The sequence below is a fragment of the Strix uralensis genome, chromosome 19, assembly GCF_047716275.1.
Source record: "Strix uralensis isolate ZFMK-TIS-50842 chromosome 19, bStrUra1, whole genome shotgun sequence".
Lineage (NCBI taxonomy): Eukaryota > Metazoa > Chordata > Aves > Strigiformes > Strigidae > Strix > Strix uralensis.
Window position 1 is genome coordinate 3,464,502 of NC_133990.1, and position 17,240 is coordinate 3,481,741.

Consider the following 17,240-nt stretch of genomic DNA (forward strand, 5'->3'; position numbering starts at 1 on the left):
AGTGCCGGGGGGTTTGCAGGAGCAGAAAAACCCCGATGTGCTCTGCAGTGTCAGGCCGAGCCGCTGCGTGGGGATGGTGGAGCCCACCAGGGCATGGGGCTGGGGCAGATCTTTTGCAGTCTTGTTGTCTGCCATTTCTGGAACCTGTCTCTTTTGGGATTTATGAAATTGCCATGATTTGGGGAGTTACCTGTAGCACCTGTCCCAGCTGCTAGTGTTGTGGTGTGGGAGGGTGTCTCTTCACACCGCTGTGCTGTGGTGGAGCTGCAGGTGGGACTTGCCGATGGCTGGAGCAGTACCTGGTGCATGGCCTGTGCTCCATCTGCCACTAAATCCTGGAGTGAGCTCAGGCTGGTTTCTTTGTGCCCATATCCCTCAGGTAACTGTCAAAATGATTACTGTTTGAAACCCAGGGCTGATATGTTCAGCTTTGGAGTTGAGCAAGGCTTAAAATGAAATAGGAGCAAACTGTTAGGCCCAGAGCTGGCGTCCTGGCTCCCCATGATGCACGCACCACATCCATCCCAGCCGGCAGCTTGAGAGGTGCCATCAGACCTTCCCATCGTGACATGCTGATTTACTAAAGAGACATTTCCCTTTGCTTCGAGAGCCTTTAAACATCTATTAATACTAATTTGGCTGTCAAGCCAAGGCCTGCAAAAATGGTAACTTGAATGTGGAGAAGCAGAGATGAAAAAACTGAGGGGCAGCACTTGGGACCAACTTTGCAATGCAGAAAAGATGCCAGCGTAGATTTTGCTCGGGTGGCGTCTGAGCGGTGGGTGGCAGCGATGTGACACGCAGCTGTCACCGCTGCCCTGTTCTGTGTCACCGGAGCCAGCGCGGGAGCTGCGGTGCATCCCGATGGCTCCCGCCTGGCATTCCCACCTCTGCTTCCTGCGGTGGCCAGGCTCGATGGCTGGCGGGGGTTTCTGTGCCTCCCTGTTTCCATCATCATTTCCATTTCTCTCCCTTGCTTTCCTTATGAGTCTCTTTTGTGCCTATAATGGAAAACAGAGTAAGTGAGCCTGTAATTAAAGGCTGTGCTGTGCTGTACGGCGTGCACACATGAATTAAAGCTGCACAGGCAGCCTTGGAGTGCATGGTCTTGCCTTTTAAGTAATATAATTTCAACCACTGAAAAATGTAATTTACCTCGGTAATGGCAGGTGCTGGGAATTTTGTCATTAGACACTGGCTGGAACCCAGGCATACGAGGAGGACAACAGTAATCCTGGAGAGGAACGGACAGGACTACTACAGCCAGCAACTGGAAGGCGCTTGCTCACATTTGATGATTTTCTTGGACAACCTTGTGTTAAAAGAAGCAGTAATTTTATGTGATCATAATTTCTGTACACCAGCAGCCAAGAGATAAACTTAAAAGCATTTATGTGAACTGGCAGCAATCGCTGCAGATGGGGATCTTGCATTTCAGATCTACCACGTAGCTGGTGACTCCAGGGCCATTGCTTGGAGACACCAGAGAGGTTGGGAGCTTATGGACCCAGCACATCAAAACAACCTCGGGTTTTGTGTATGTGCTGAGATGGGTTTGAGTGGTTGAGATTACAGATGTCTTCATTTTCAGGAACAGAAAATCAGGACAGTTAGTTTATCACCTTTTGCTCCTTATAAATTACCCCCTAAGTGCATTCAAGTCCCTTCACTTGATCTTGCATCAAAACCGATCTGTGTCATCTTGCTCTCACCCAGCCTCCAAAGATCAGGTTTGGGTCATGGGGCAGAGCAGCTCCAGATGAAGCAACCATTGTGGGGGCGTTTCTTGTGGATGGATTTTTGCTGTGACAGTCTGTAATGAAGCACTGACAGCATTTGCAAATGCTTGTGAAGCGTTTCCCAAGTGCTCCCCACTTGCCCTGCAGCCCCCGGGTCTGGCTGAGGTCTGTGGTCAGAGGAGACCTGTTGGAAGTGTTACAGCGGTGCCGGGTCTCAGCGAGTTTGAGCAGCTCCATCTCTGCTGCCACGTGGGCTCCCTCACCTGTAGTGCCCTTTCTTGGCTTGTCCAGGTCCCTGCCCTCCTTTGCGGGGTGTGGGAGGCAGCTGGAAGGGTGCAGAGCCAATACACACTGTTTGTGACCCTGCTCTGAGCAGAGCCTGGTGCTGGGCTGATCCACTGCTCTGATGGATGCTCTCCAGAGCTGTGTGGAGCATCCTGGGGGGAATCAAATAGCAGCTGATGCGAAACCTGGCTGAGACCCTGTGGAGTAGGGGTGCTGTGGTCCCCATCCCTTTGGGGGTAACCAGCTGCAGCCCCTGGGGACCCGCTGTGCTGAGGGGGAACGGGCACCACCAACTGCACTGGGACCAAGTGGTGTCTCCTGAGCCCAGATCAACCCCGTGGCCATGGAGACACCCTGGTGCTGTTTGTTATTAGGACCCTGGGACTCTACCAAGGGCTTGTTTCCAACTTCCCTCCCTGTCTCTGTCTCTTTGATCACCAGTGACTGACTTGAAGCTGTCAGTGAAAGATAATACAATTAAAGGGTGCTAATTTCAAAGGGATTTTATTCTTTAAAGCTTCTCTGGTTAGCATGGTGGCTGCCTTCATCTCCTTCCCTGCTCAGCAAAGCCCCGAGCGCAGGCTTTGCAATTCCACCTGTGCAAAAGTGGATTAATTCTTGGTTTTACAAAGCATTCTCCTGCTTAATGCTGGATCTCTGATGAAATTGGGAGGGCTTGGCTTTGCAGAGACCCAGTGAAGAAGAAGGAGGTGAAGGCTGCAGTGGGCTTTACAGAATAGCCCGTGAGCACTGTCCCCCTCCAGCACTGCTCCAGTGGAGGGCAGGGGTGGCTTTTACCCCTGGAAAGTGCAAGGAGGAATTTAAATATACAGGGTATAATTAATGACCTGCCTTGGAAAGCCTCCCAACTGCCAGGGCAGTCAGCTTTATGTGGCTGAAAGTTACTCCAAGATCTTTCTCGCTCCATAGGTGCTGTCTGATTGAATACTGTATAGGTGCCTCTCTCTGTAGCCCTCCAGCATCTTGCAATGCTTTGGATAAAACTCTTGGAAGACTCAAATGTCCAACGTCCTCCTTAGAAGAGCCGCCCAGGGGTTTTGTGGGATGTCCCGCTGGGGTAGGGGGACATAGGCTGTACCTGTGAACCAGCCTGCTGTGCCCCTGCGCGTTGCTGGATCCCTTCTCCAGCACTCCCCAGGCTGCCTGCACCCTGCCCGTGCTGGGAAGGTAAGCGATGGGTTCCCTAACAAGGGCGAGCAGCCTGCCAGTCAACTGCAGAAAAATCAATACTGCTGTTAATTGAATGCAACCCTCGTAAATCATCAGAGGGGAAGGAAATTAGAGGTACTTATGGACGCCTCCTGGAGAGCTATTTACTGGGCAAGGGAAATATTAGTTTGCAGTGGAAGTATTGGTCCCCTGCTGGAAAGCACTGGGGAGGGAGGGGGTCTGAAGGGGCTGACCCAAGCTGGCACCATAACCCAAAAGCGTTGGGGCTCAGAGAAGCCCTTTTCCAGGAGCGGGGCTGCCCCTGCCCACCCCGTGTTGGCTTACACCCGTGCCTGCGGGGAGGTGGCAGAGGGGAAGGCTGGGGTCTGCAGTGCTGGCAGCCCTGGTCATCCCTCTTCCCCACATAGTAGTTAGCCTGCAAAGGGTGTTATTTGCTAACGACTGATTAATCTTCAAGCTTAATTACTGCCGAGGCTCAGTTAATTTCCACACACTTTAAGTATTTGTTCTTGTAATCATTACATGACTCCGTATTCCCCCAGTAATTAAAAATCTTACAATATGACACTAAATGGGTGATGTTCCTCATCCTGCCAGCCTGGTTCTATTAATTCCTGAATTGTTGCAGTTGATAAGCTGGCTTTAGTGAAATTGCTGCCAGATGCCACAGTCCCCTGCTATCCAGGTGAGCCCGGAGTGGGCTTGGACCCCTCTGTGCATCATCTCCCCATCTCCTCGGCACACTGCAGGGCTCAGGTGAGGCTGGTGCTACGTGGTGTGAAAGGTGTCCAGAGCAGGCAGAGCCCCGAAGCAGCCCAGGGGGAAGGTAAGACCTGTTCTGAGATCCAGCCCAGCTTTGCTGGGTGGTTGTTTTGCCAAGTAGAGCTCAGCCATGGGAGCAGCATCAGGGGTGCAGCTGGGCAGGAGAGCCCAGCAGCCAGCGCTGCAGGAGCCTTCCTCCCTGGCACTCTTCTTCCTCACAGCTTTTGCAGCCCATTTCATCCTGGCAGAGGCTGCAAGTTGTTTCTTGCCAGCTCCTGAGGATGTCTTCAGCCCGGTCCTGGATGCTTTCAGTGTTAGCGTGGAGGGGATGGGCACAACGCAGGGGATCACTGAGGACCCTTCAAGTCTGGGGTCCCCATCAGGGTCAGAGGAGGAGGTGCAGGGGCAAATTCAAGCCTGGGCAGCTGAGATAAAATGCAGGACATCCCTCTAAGGCAGAGCGGGGGACCAGGGTCCATCCATGTGCCCCCACCTTGCCTGAGGGGCTCTGGGCTTGTTGGGAGACCCCACTGGGGGTGCCATCACCCACGGCCGGAGGGTGATGGGCATTGCCAACGTGGTGGGGGTGTCAGTGCCCATGTGTGCCCAGGTCACTCACACCCTCCCCTCCTGCTCCCAGGCTTGTACCTCCCCCAGCACCTCCAGCTCAGTTTGCTGAACCTAATTCTGTGATAGGCTTTGCTTTCTGTTTATTTTGTGCCTTTCCATCTCAAAGCATTGATACGCTGGGGGCTGCTTTATTGCAGGGCTTTGCAAATGAGGCTTTCTGATGCACTAACACATGGAGGCAAAGTGCTGTTGCTGGCGTTTTTGTGCTGTGGTTGGATGTGTTGAAAGTCCTCGGCACCCAGTCCCCCAGGGTGAGCAGAGCCCAGGGCTTTGGGGTAGTGCTGGGGGGCTGGTGATGTGGGATGGGGAGAAGCGTGGCACCAGCGTACCTTTGCCCCGGCTGTGTGTCTGATTTACCCTACGAGGAAAATCAGCTCCCATTAACCATCCATCGGGTGTCCTTCATTTTGGGGTAGCTGGGAGCAAGCAGCCCCCTCCGAAGGGATGAGCCTGGGGGCTTTGCAGCTGGGGGCCGTTGATGAGAGGGAAGGGGGGGTGCTGTCTGGGGATGCTGCAGTGCCAATGGTGGAAAAACAGGCTGCCAAAATAACCCTTCCAAGATGAAGCAGCGCGTGCCCACAAAACACCCAGCTGGCAAAGAAAATGTGAGGCTGAGGGCTGTAGAAAAGCACAGGCTTGGGAGAGCATCTCATCCAGGCAATCCCCATCCCCAGGGATTGTGATCAAAACGGTGTATTTTTGGTCTAACTTTTGGGTAGGTCCCTCTTAGGACTGCCAAGGCTGGCAATGCCTTCACAGCTCACTGAAGGCGGTTTCTCGCAGCCTGCATCAGGCTACTCAGGCACATAGACAAATGTGTCTGATTTATGCCCCAATCAAGTGAAGATTAACATACATCAAAGTGACTGATCCCATAACCCTCCTGTCCATCACCCTTCGTGTTCACATAAAGAAAACCTGCTGCTGCCAGGGCGTGTGACTCGGCTCAGGTCTGCTCTGGGAGTCAGGAGAAAAGCGAAGGTTTGGGTCTGTGGCTTCGGTTTTGTGTTCTGCTTGGGAAGGAGCTCAGAGCACTTTATAGCATTCATAAAATATTTTAATTAACAATCTCGGTTATACTTTGCTGGCAAGTTCTCCCTGTGTTGGTGAGATACTGGCTTTGACTGGAAAGTTGGTTTTCATAATTTTTTTCATTAAATTTGTTGCCAGCTCATTAAAATGGCAGCATCCTCCCCTGCGGTGTGCAGCCCTTGGGCTTTGGGTTAGCTCAGGGTCTGGTCCTCTAAATGCATTTGTGTGAGAAACATCACCCACAGTAAACTGAAATTAAAATAAATGGAAGTACTTTAGTGAGTAAAATGCTCTGGTATTTGTTACATGATTTATTATGTAACTTGGAGTTGGAGGAGTTCAGGGAGGGCTCTGCCCATGCATCATCCGATACTTGCTTCGGATGAGTTTCCAAGGAACCTTCCCATCCCAAAAGACGTTCTCTGGGATATTTGCCCAGGGTGAATTCCCAGCAAATGCAAACACAGCCAGAGCGAACTCAGGTCTTTATTCAGGTGTTCATGGAGAGGAGACTGAGCTGTTTGTCTCAGCCCTGAGATGTAATAGACAAGATTGTGGTATATGGAGATACCAGAAATTATATTGGAAGCATATGCTGTTCTGTGATTTTAAAAATATTTTTATTTCTTTTAAAATTTTTACCTAGTTGACTGGCTGGAGCTGTCTGTGAAGAATAAGCCCACTTATCAGTGGTATGGGTCTTCTTGTATGTGGCTCTCGGGGAGGTTGCAAAGCTGGGTGCAGCATCCCTGTCCTTGTTTGTTGTCAGGAAAGGCACCGGGGAGCTGAACGACCTGGCAGAGCCCGCGCTGGCGATAGCAAAGCGGCGAGTCCAGTGCCTCAGCCCCAGCACTTTTTTTCCCCCGAATGTTGCTATAGATTTCTGCCAAGCTGATACCAACCAGGGCTTCACGCTTCTGCTCTGCTCCCTGGGGGTCTGAGCCTTTCCCAAGAGGAGCAGGGACCCTCCCTGTGCTCCCCCTTACAACACTCTGGGTGCTGCCCCACCCCCTGCATGGGCCACCAGCTCAAACCAAGCCAAGGTTGTTTATCCAAGTTTAGGGTAGTAGCTCCAGCACTGGAATTAGGAGGATTAAAGCCAGGATTACAAGTCAAATTAACACAAAACACACAGCTGAGTCTCATGAGCAGGGCACCCACCTGGCCATTGCTGCATCTCTTGCTACACCCCCTGTTGAGAGCATCGGTGTCAGGGGACTGTGACCCAAATTTTAGGGAGAACATCAACTGCCTGGTAACCCCCTTGTTTGTCTCTGTGTGAGTGTCCTTGCTCTCTCACCCGTGGTCAGCCCTGGCTCCCAGCCTTTTGGGTGCAAGCCATCTTGGAGAGGATGCGGAGATGAGCACAAGGACATGGATCCTCCAAAAAAGTTTTACTTCCAGCATCAGTGAGGTTTATCTGGATTCTCTTATGCCAGAGGAGCAAAGCTCTTAATTGCTCCATTTTCTCAGAGATTTAAATCACCTTTTTTAGTTATTCAGCATGTGGATGAGGACTTTTCCCCACATCCTTTAGGGACTCCCCGGCTTTCCTCAGCTTGTCCCCCACTGGCTGTTGGGCAACTTTGAGCTCGTCCTACCAGGATGGAGGGAGGGATGGATAGATGGATGAGGAGAGGAGCCTGAGCCATGGATAGATGGATGAGGAGAGGAGCCTGAGCCATGGATAGATGGATGGGGAGAGGAGCCTGAGCCCATGGCGTGACCCACTGGAGATGCCCTAGGCGTTCGTTTCTTCAGGAGATACCCCAGCTATTTTAACAGGCAACACCTCAAAGGCTGCAGCAGGAGCCAGGAGGACAGGAAAGGCCCTTTTCTCATTGCTGGGAAGGGTTATCCATCAGTGCTGCCTCTGGAATTTCAGTTCCCTGTCCTGGAGATTGAGGCTGTTGTGGGGCTGGATGTTGGGGGGTGATTTGTGTCCCCAGAGCGGGGAAGCAGAAAAAGCCCAGCACCAACCTTGGGCACCCTACCCAGCTGTTTTCTGCTCTGCCTTGGGTCTTTGGGCAAAAAAAAATATCTTTAAAGAGGCAAATGGCAGTGCAGACATTGTAATGAGCAAGTTGAAATCCTTTGGTAAACTGCTCAGTGCGAATGTTGCATTTGTTGATGTATTCTCTTCAGAACATCTGCTTTTCTCCATCTGTATCAGTCTTCCCAAAGTCCCTGCTTTCACCAGTTAATAGCAAGAAATATCGGATGAGCAAGCAAATATGTTCAGGGCTTGTATTATGAAGACAACACACAAACAGAAAGAGATTCATCTTTTCATAATGCCACTTTTATAAAAGGCAATAAAAATACAGTGCCTTGTAAAGGGATAAACAGGCTGAATCTGAGCTGCTGCTGCGGGGTTGGGGACAAGAGACAAAGTGAAGGGAACCAAATTAATGCATAAAAAAGTAAAGGAAAACTCAACCTCCGGCTGTATTATATGGCAAATGATCTGCCAGTGGGGAAAGATACATCTTAATAGCAGTTTTTGAAATGAGATGAATACTGTATACAGTGCATTACGAAGCACAGTGTGATCTGAATCTTAATCAACACAGGGAAATATAAATCTGGAAATAATAAAGATGAAATCAATATTGATGGTTAGAAGTAAAAGTACTGTATTTGCTATAGTAAACGGTTTTAAGGTCCCAGGGAAAAATTTGTTCTAGAAAACCCATAGTAATTTACTATAGTTTCAATAGCTGGCACAGCCCCAGCACATTTTGGTGGCATTTATATTGTTGCTATAGAAAAATGTAAAAAGCAACAAGAAGAAAAAAAAGCCCGTCGGTGCTCCCTGTGTAGTGGTGGTGCTGGAAGTGAATTGTTCTTTCCCCTGGGCAGGCAGAGGCCGTGCTGCCATCCCAGCTTGGGTGGAGGCACGCAGTGGGATATTCCCCTCCTGCTTAGCTGTCACTGAGCAGAATAAGTCACTTACCTTGTCCTTCCCAGTGTCTCCACTTACTAAGTATAAGGCATCAAATTCTGATGAGCTCCAGAAAACCTTTTTGCGTTTGAGGTTTTGCTTTAAATGTCTTATTTTCTTGTCCTCTGCCCAGGTGACAAATCACAGTAATGATAGGTGATGTAACTTATGCTTAACCTTCTTGTCATCTCTTTAATACGTTAAACGCAATTTGCTGCTCAAGTGAGAGCCGTGTGGCCCAGCAGGATGAAAACACCAAGGCGGCTGACTGGGTGCTGCCTGTGTTAGTGCTGACACTGAGGCCCGTCAGTGCTCCCAATGTGGGAGCATGGCTCTTCCCCCCCAAGCATGAAATCCCTTGCTCAAAATCATGCGGATTTGGAGAAAACTAGTTTGGCAAGTAAGGGTGATGGGCGTGCAAGCGGTGGGAGATTTCAGCCTGGCTCCTTATTTTGGAGGGACGTTTTCTACCATTTTTCCATCTTCTTAATATATGCCAAGAACCGTGGTGGACATTTTTTGCATCACTTTGCAGTAACCCTCTGCATTTTGGGGAAAATCTTGCAGAGCCCATGTGGCGCAGCTGTCTTGTTTGTGAGAACCCGGAGTGCCGTCTGAGTGTGATGATCAGATATACATTTTACATCAAAGGGCTCTGAGTTGAAATCAGTGTGTTTGGGGAGCAGCTGTAGCTTACAAGAGCTGGGCGAGCTGGCATAGATGCTGGGCCAGATCCATCACCCAGTGGAAGCCGCCACGGTGGCTGGAGCTCTGGCAGGACTTAGGCTGGCTGCGAGGCTGGGCCTGGAAGAAAGCCATTTATTTAGGATAACAATCCTGATTTGAACGTGTTTGTGGGTGTCCAGTGCTCAGCCCTGGCTGAGCTGAGGTCTGGAGGTCATCAGAGGGGAGATGGGAACTGAGGTTGCTGTTGGCTTTTGAGATTTGCCTAATTATTTGGGTGTTTGGGAGTGGTTTCACAGGCAAGAGGGAATTGGGGTAGCTTCTGGGAGGATGCAGATGTTGGATTGTGGGCTAATCTAGTGCTCTGAAGCGTGGGAGCAGGGTTGCTGTGGCTGTGCTTGTCCTCTCTCCTTGCCATGAGTGATAGAGAAACCTGAGGAGCATCTCCACCGAGCCAAGGTCCCTCTCCTGTTTTGGAGCAGGAGGTTGGGCTCGCTGGCTCTAAATTCACTGCATCCTTGTGACGTTTGCTCCTAAACTGCCCATCCCAGCTGTTCTGTGTTTACTGAATGCCTGTGCATCACCTGCGTGGTCTGATGGCTGCTTGCAGGTGGAAAAAGGGTTGCAGAAATGGGGGGGTTGCGAGCTTTCAGGGCTGGCTGAGCTGTGCAGCCCTCAGACTGGGAGCATTTTATCTCCTTGGAGCCACGCTGACAAGTGGAGCTTATCGTAGGTCATTTTTGTGCCCATATTTTACCAGGCCCTCATGAGCAACCTCCCTGCTGCAGCAGTTACAGTAGCTGGCAGGATACCTGGGGTTTATTCTCTGCAAAGGTTGAAAGTTACTTGGGGGCAATGGTGTCCTCTGCATTTAATTATTATTTCTTAAAAGCCTAAGATATGTGGCTCCCTGTGGAGGTACGCAGGCTGAATATTGATGGTCATAAACCATGCCAGAAGGAAAAATGTGGGCTGCTTGCTGCTAGCAAATGGACTTTAAATCAACAACCGAAGCAGTATTGGTTCATAAAACTAGGATTTTTTTAGCCTTGAGGACAGAGGTACTTTAAATCCCAGCCTTCGGGTTCACTGATCTGCTAGAGAACAAACATAAAACTTCACCAGGAAGGACCTGACATCAGCACATATTTTTTGTGCCAAGAGTATTCAAGGTGTAGCTCTTTTGGTTTTGCTCACTGCTTATGATATTTCCTTGTATTATAATGATCTCGGCAGCAGCAGGAGGAAAAACTTATGACCCAGATGCTGCAGAAGGGGAAATTATTTACTGCTATAACTGCACTCGTCGAGACGTGGTTGTTGTTGTTTGCAGTGGAAATGGCAGGTGAGGCGTTGGAGGTGGAGAGCTCGCTCCTTGTCAAGCCTGGCAGGGCACCGCTGCTGATGGATTGAGTTCTCTTGCCCTTTAATATATTACAGCAGGTTTTAATTGACACCTGGCCTCTTTACAGTGCTCTGTCGCTCCGCCCGCGCGATGTGTTATGTAGATGAGTTTAATGGTGCTGTTTACCCAGGACGGTATTGATTGCGAGGTTTAATTCGATAGACAGCGTACGCAGCTAGTCAGACTGGTGGAATCTGATCTCAAGCCTTGGTGGGAAGGTGCCTGTGGGTTTTGCTGGGACTGTGATACCCAGCTCGAGCCCGGCCGACGCTTGCCCTGGCACCCTGTCCCACACAACCCTCTCTACGGGACCTGGAAATCCACTCGCCTAAATCTTTGGTGGGTGGGCTGGCTCAGGCCATCCACGTGTCTTGTGTGTTTTGCATCTGTCTGCAGTCTGCTTCAGGCCCACAAGCTTCCTCAGCCCTCCTCTGGTTTTGCCTTCCTTTCTCTGTATTTTTGAGTATTTTTCTACCTTTTTTCCCAGCACAGCTTCCTACATGCACCACAAGGGCGATAATCACAGCAGATGATTTTCAAACATAACACATCTGAAATAAGAAAAACAATTTTTTCCAGCCTATTTAATTTTTCCCTGTGTAGAATGCACAGATGTATCCATGTTTATCAGCACGCTGTGAAAAAATGGCAAAATACTGACTTCCATATGTTTTTAATCAAACCTCTTGGAAGACAGTGACCTCTTTGCCCAGTACACGCTGGACCAGGCATTCCCATGTTGCATCCTGGAGCTAAGTTCAACCTGCTGGCAGCTTCCAGGGGTGGCAAGTTTGCTGTTAGCACCCCTGGGTGTCACCACTGGATGACATCAAGTTTTCAAGGTCTATTTTTTTTTTTTTTTCCCCCAGGTTCCAGCCAGCAGCTGGGTTGATGGAGAGGATCCAAGCTATAGCTCAAAATGTCTCAGACATCGCAATAAAAGTAGATCAGATTCTCCGGAACAGCCTCCTGAATGGAAAAGGTGAGTGTCCCCAGGGGTCCCCATGCTCCAGACCTCCTACGTGTTATGCAGTTGCAGTAGGGAGATCCAGCCAAGCCTACCATGAAAAATTTGGTAAAAAAGCAGGGGAATGGATGCTGATCTGAGGTTACCCAACTCATCCTTCTGCAGGACTAAGTAGGGCACCGAAGCTCTTCGGCAGACCTCCTAGGGCTGCTTGTGTTCAACTCTGTGCAGATGCAGCACATGGTCACACCATCTCTTCGAGGGAGGAGAGGTCCTGAGTGCGGTCTGAGCCTTCTCAGAGGTTTCCAGGACTCTCACCTTGCTATTTACAGCCAGGAAGCCTGGAAAAGGAGGCTGCATAGGGAACCACTCTCCGTGGTCTCTGACAGCAGTGATGTTCTCCTGAAAGCGTTGACTCACTTGGCCCAGGAGGACTTGTGAGACGGGGAGATCAATCTGTAGAGGAGCAAGACCCGGGGAACTCATGCCTGCAAGAGGGAGGAATGGTGACAAATCTGAATTGCTGTCAGAAATAAATGCCACAGAATTAAATGCAGATTAAAGATGAGGAATAGTGCCAGCACAAACACCTGGATAGAAAAATGTGTCAGTTTGGATCCAAAGCCCAGAGGCTGGGATCCAGCGCCAGGAGAGATGTTCCCATCCCACTTCAGCAGTGCTGGGTGGGCAGCTGGGCTCTCCAGATGTTTCTCTACACAGCCATCATCAAGTAGAAGATGCTTCCTTTGCCTCTTCCACGTTGTGCTTTTTCAGTTATAGGCAAAGGAGGGCTTATAGGAGGGGTGGTGTCTTTTTTTAATCTAACCACAGAGGAAGAAAAGATCCTATTACCTTTTTAGCCACTTCTGTGCCTTATTTTGGGGCTGACCCCAGGGGGCTGAGTTTTCTCTCAACAACTCAGCAGGACAATTTTTATTGCAAGTTTATGGTGTAAAGGCTGTCAAGTACTTCCTTAGATACCGCAGCCTGCTTACAGATGATTAACAGGAGTGTGGATAGGTGGGACCTGGGGTCTGGACCAGGCTGAGAGCAGCAGGGAGGTGCTATAAAGAGACCTGCTGAGATTTATGAAAGGGGAACACGGTCTTGGCATTGAAGCAGGTCTGGGGGGTTTCCTGTTTCCTCCATGACCTTAGGGAAGGTGCTTCACATCTTGGTGTCCTGCTCCATCAGGTGAGATGGGGCTGTCTGCTGGCCCATCTGTGGTGCCAATGAATGTGCTTGGGGGCTGGCAGCCCTGTCCCGTCCCATCCCATCCCATCCCATCCCATCCCATCCCATCCCATCCCATCCCATCCCATCCCATCCCATCCCATCCCATCCCATCCCATCCCATCCCAGTGTTTCTAGCTGCTCTGCTGACATGTCCTGACTCTCCCTGTGCCTAAATTATCTTTCTGCAGTGGTGGAAGGCAGGAGGGACCAGTGCGAGGTGCCCAGGGACCCCAAGTTCCCTGACTGCGCTGGGAAAGTGGAGGTGAGTTGGGGTTCCCTGGCTGGGAGAGGGTCTCAACCTGGGGTGGACGCTGCTGGGAAGGGCACAAAGCAACGACCCCAGGGGTTAAACTGGGAAGGGCAGTGGGGAGGGGGATTCTTTCCAGAATAAAACTGTTTGCTTTAAAATGGGAAAGGTGCAGCCCATTGCAGAAGGAGGAACAGAGCCAAAGATGTGGAAAGCAAAACACAGCTGTGCTGCTAGGAGAAAACACAAGAGAGGTGTCCAAGATCCTCTGGGAGCCTTTGCTATACGAATGTAACTGTTTTCCCCAACAATAAGGCATATACCTTCAGGTTTAGTCATACAAAGCACTGAAACCATGGTACCCAGAGGTGTGCAGGCAGCAGCAGAATCAGCTCTGTGAGACCACCTCTGCTTGCAGTCCTCCCTGCCTGGAGTTTCTGTGTTTAATGACAGAAGCGTGGTGAGAAGAAAGCACTGTCACATTGTCTTTAAATATCTGGAGTGTTAGGTAGCATCTGGGGAATAATCTCAGCATTGCACAGAAGAGTATCTCGTTAAGGTGTCCAGGACCTCCATCTCAGTTAGGATGTCCTGCCTGACCCAACCCGCTCTTTAGACCTGAATGCAGCCTGGCATTTGACCTGGAGCGTGATTGCTTTGTCAGAGAGCATATTTACAGGAACTAATTAAAGCATCTCTCTCTTCCCTTCCCTTCCTAACCTCCTGCTTCAAGCTGAGGCTTCTGCAGGTCTGAGTCTCCCTGAAAAGATGTTGAAGCGTATATTAAAATGATACTGGGGGATTGTATTTTCCTCTTCCCCTGGTGCTAGACATCCTTTCCTTCCATGATTTGAGTAAATTTGGAATGTAATTTAATTGTGGAAGGCTGTAATTTGATCTCCTGTCCGGGTGATTGCTGCATTCTACGTATTGGGTGCAGTGACCTGTCTCCTGAGTAGATTCGGTTTTGTAGTTGAATTAGGAAGAGGCTGGCAAGAGCCGTTGTGGGGGATGATAAATCGCTCTTCTGCTTGCTGGTTATTCTCCTTCATGTGAAATCATCCTTGGGGACTGCTGGTGGATCTGTCTCCTTGCCCTGCTGTGCCCAGAGCAATGAGATCAGCAGCTCATCTCACTCCCCAGCAAAAATAAGGAGAAGAAAACCCTGTGGTGTGTCATTTCCTAGGGATTAATGGCTGTGCCCCTGGGGGAGCCACATGACAGTGCTAGAACCAGTGCTAGAAACCCAGGGAGCCCCCAGGAAACCCTCCTCTGGGGTTGTTGCACTCCTCCTCTGCCTTGTGTGCCCTGGAGGCACCAGATGGGCAAACTCCTGCACCACGGCAAGGGTGCTGGGTGCGTGCTGGTTCGCAGCCCTTTATCCACCCTCTGCCCTTCATTTCCAGCTCCCAGCTAGAGAAAGGTGATGGAGAATAGAGGTTGCCCATAGCAGGGCAGCTCTCAGGGCTGCCTCATCCTCTCCTGGCTGGAGGACAAGCCCCACAAGTTTCTTTGTCCCCTCACAGTGGATGAGGGCCAGGTGGACCTCCGACCCCTGCTATGCGTTTTTTGGCGTGGACGGCACCGAGTGCTCATTCCTCATCTACCTCAGCGAAGTTGAGTGGTTCTGCCCTCCCCTGCCGTGGCGAAACCGGACGGTGGCTTTGCCTTCCCCCCCGCCGCTGCCCCGGGTGCAGGTAAGGTGGGGGCAACCTGTGTCCTGCCAGTCCCAGGGGTGTGGGGGAAGATGATGGCTTCAAGGCTGCTGGAAATAAATGTTCCCAGAGCCAGCAGTGTCAGCAGGGCCATGATGCCTCACGTGGGTTTTCATAGAATCACAGAATACTTTGGCTTGGAAGGGACCGTGAAAGGTCTAGTCCAACCCTCCTGCCATGGGCAGGGACATCCTCAGCTAGACCAGGTTGCTCAGAGCCCCGTCCAACCTGGCCTTGAATGTTTCCAGGGTTGGGGCATTTACCACCTCTCTGGGCAACCTGTGCCTATGTCTCGCCACCCTCCTCATAAAAAATTTCTTCCTTCTAATCTGAATCTACCCTCCTTTAATTTAAAACCATTACCACTCATCCTGTCCCTACACCCCCTGATAGAGAGTCCCTCCCCAGCTTTCCTGTAGCCCCCTTTAAGTACTGGGAGGCCGCTCTAAGGTCTCCCCAAAGCCTTCTTTTCTCCAGGTTGAACAACCCCAACTTTCTCAGCCTCTCCTCATAGCAGAGGTGCTCCAGCCCTCTGATCATTTTTGTGGCCTCCTCTGGAAGTGCTCCAGCAGGTCCATGTCTTTCCTGTACTGAAGAATCTGGGATGTCACAAGATGCTCTGGGTGCAACAGGGCCCCTGGGATTTGGTGCATTAAGTGGAGGAGATCTGGTGTCAGGTCTGGCTGCCCCTGGGGAAGCTGTCCATCCAAGAAGGACCCGCAGCACCTCAGCTGTGATGGGCAAACCTCTGCCAGCCCCCGTGGCAGCCCAGGGGCTCCTCTCACAGCTGCTTCCCCTACACTCAAAGTGCAGAGTGTGCTCCTTTCCTAGGCAGCTTTCCAGAGCGACCTGGCTCGCCTCCTGGAGCTGATCGGCACAGGCAAGGAGTCCCTCAGCTTCATGAAGAAGAGGATCCGGCACTTGGCCCAGCAGTGGCTGCTGGCGGCTCGGCGCCTTGAGCAGAAGCTGAAGGGCCAGCAAAGGGACCAGAAACACGTACGAGCAAATTACATGGGGGGGACGTGGTGGGGAGATGGGAAAACAGCCCTTGGGAACACAGAGACAGCTGGGATGTGAGTGAGCTGGGAGGAAAATTCATTTATGGAAGCATGTGGGTCTGCAGGATCGGTCTGTGGTACATGGGCACAACTCTGCACACATTTAGGATGTCACAGGACTGGTGTTGCTGAACAATGAGGTAAATTTTGGAGATGAATCCTGGTGGGTGGGAGACAGTGTCCAGCCAGTGGACAGCCATCAGCATCAGGCGGGAAGTCTGGCACGTCTCCTCTGTGGAGGTGCCAAGGTTGCTGGTCCTCCCGTTTGGTGTTTTTGTGGTGCCCTGCCCTTCGGTCCCTGTCTGCTGGGACATCTGGCTCCAGTCCGGGACAGACTGGGATGTACATCGGGAACATGAACCTGGTCCTGAGATACAGAGTTCCAGTTGATGGGAGCTGGTAATCTCTGACTATTGGGTCTTTGCTAATTGGACGTAGATCACTTCTCTTTACACCTGACTGATTTCCCTAATTACAGCATGCAAAAGGAGCTGGAGGGAATCAGAGACCATAAGTCATTTTGGGCTGGAAAACCCAAATTGTCCTTTCCCCCAGCACCACTCATCCCAGTGCTCACCCCTCTCCATGTCTCTCCAGATCTTGATCCACATTGGCTTCCTGACGGAGGAGTCGGGGGATGTTTTCAGTCCGCGGGTGCTGAAGGGGGGCCCGCTGGGTGAGATGGTGCAGTGGGCTGACATCCTGGCTGCCCTCTTCCTCCTGGGACACAGCCTGAGGGTCACAGTCTCCCTGAAGGAGCTGCAGAGGTGGGTGCTGTCGTGCTATGGGTGTGCGGTACCCCCCAGGAGGGTCTGCCCCCCGTGCGTGTGTGGGTTTGCATCAAGGTCTTGCATGAAAACACAAAGTCTGCAAAGGCTTGGGGGTGGCTTTTCCCCCACCTGCATCTCAGGCAGCGCTGGTGCTGTACTGGTGTAAGTGCTGGGTGGGTGCAGACCACCAGCATCATGGCTAGGATCAACCCCATCCCTTCTGCATCCCGGGAAAGTGGGAAAGACTTTGTAGTAGGGCTTTGCAGCAGGGCTTTGTGTGGGGCTAATGTGGAGATGTCTGGGGCAGGGCTCTGCCCTTTGGTCCTGGCACTGGATCTGAGCAACATCAGTTCCCTTCTGTCAGCCCACGGCATCACCCGTGTCCCCTGGCACCTGCCTAGAGCTGGGTGTGGGAAAGGCTCCCTTTTACCCCCCTTGTTCCCCAGTGATGCTCTCTGTGGGGCTGGTGGCCACGTGGCTGCAGGATGCAGGTGTCCTGCAGGTCACTGGCTCTTCTCACCTTACATGGCTGTGCTCAACCCTTGTGGCTTTGCCGGCGTTGTTGGAGCAGTGAC

General features: G+C 51.3%; 1 protein-coding gene across 2 annotated transcripts in view; it reads left to right on the forward strand.

Moving 5' to 3' along the window:
* The window catches only part of MGAT5B (alpha-1,6-mannosylglycoprotein 6-beta-N-acetylglucosaminyltransferase B), a 69,764-nt gene that overhangs the window by 25,793 nt on the left and 26,731 nt on the right, over positions 1–17,240 (forward strand). For both annotated transcript variants that reach the window (XM_074888939.1, XM_074888940.1), the window contains exons 4-8: positions 11,542–11,654; positions 13,064–13,137; positions 14,649–14,819; positions 15,669–15,833; positions 16,493–16,662. In XM_074888939.1, coding sequence (XP_074745040.1) covers positions 11,542–11,654; positions 13,064–13,137; positions 14,649–14,819; positions 15,669–15,833; positions 16,493–16,662 — 693 coding nt within the window. The remainder of the gene's footprint in view (positions 1–11,541; positions 11,655–13,063; positions 13,138–14,648; positions 14,820–15,668; positions 15,834–16,492; positions 16,663–17,240) is intronic.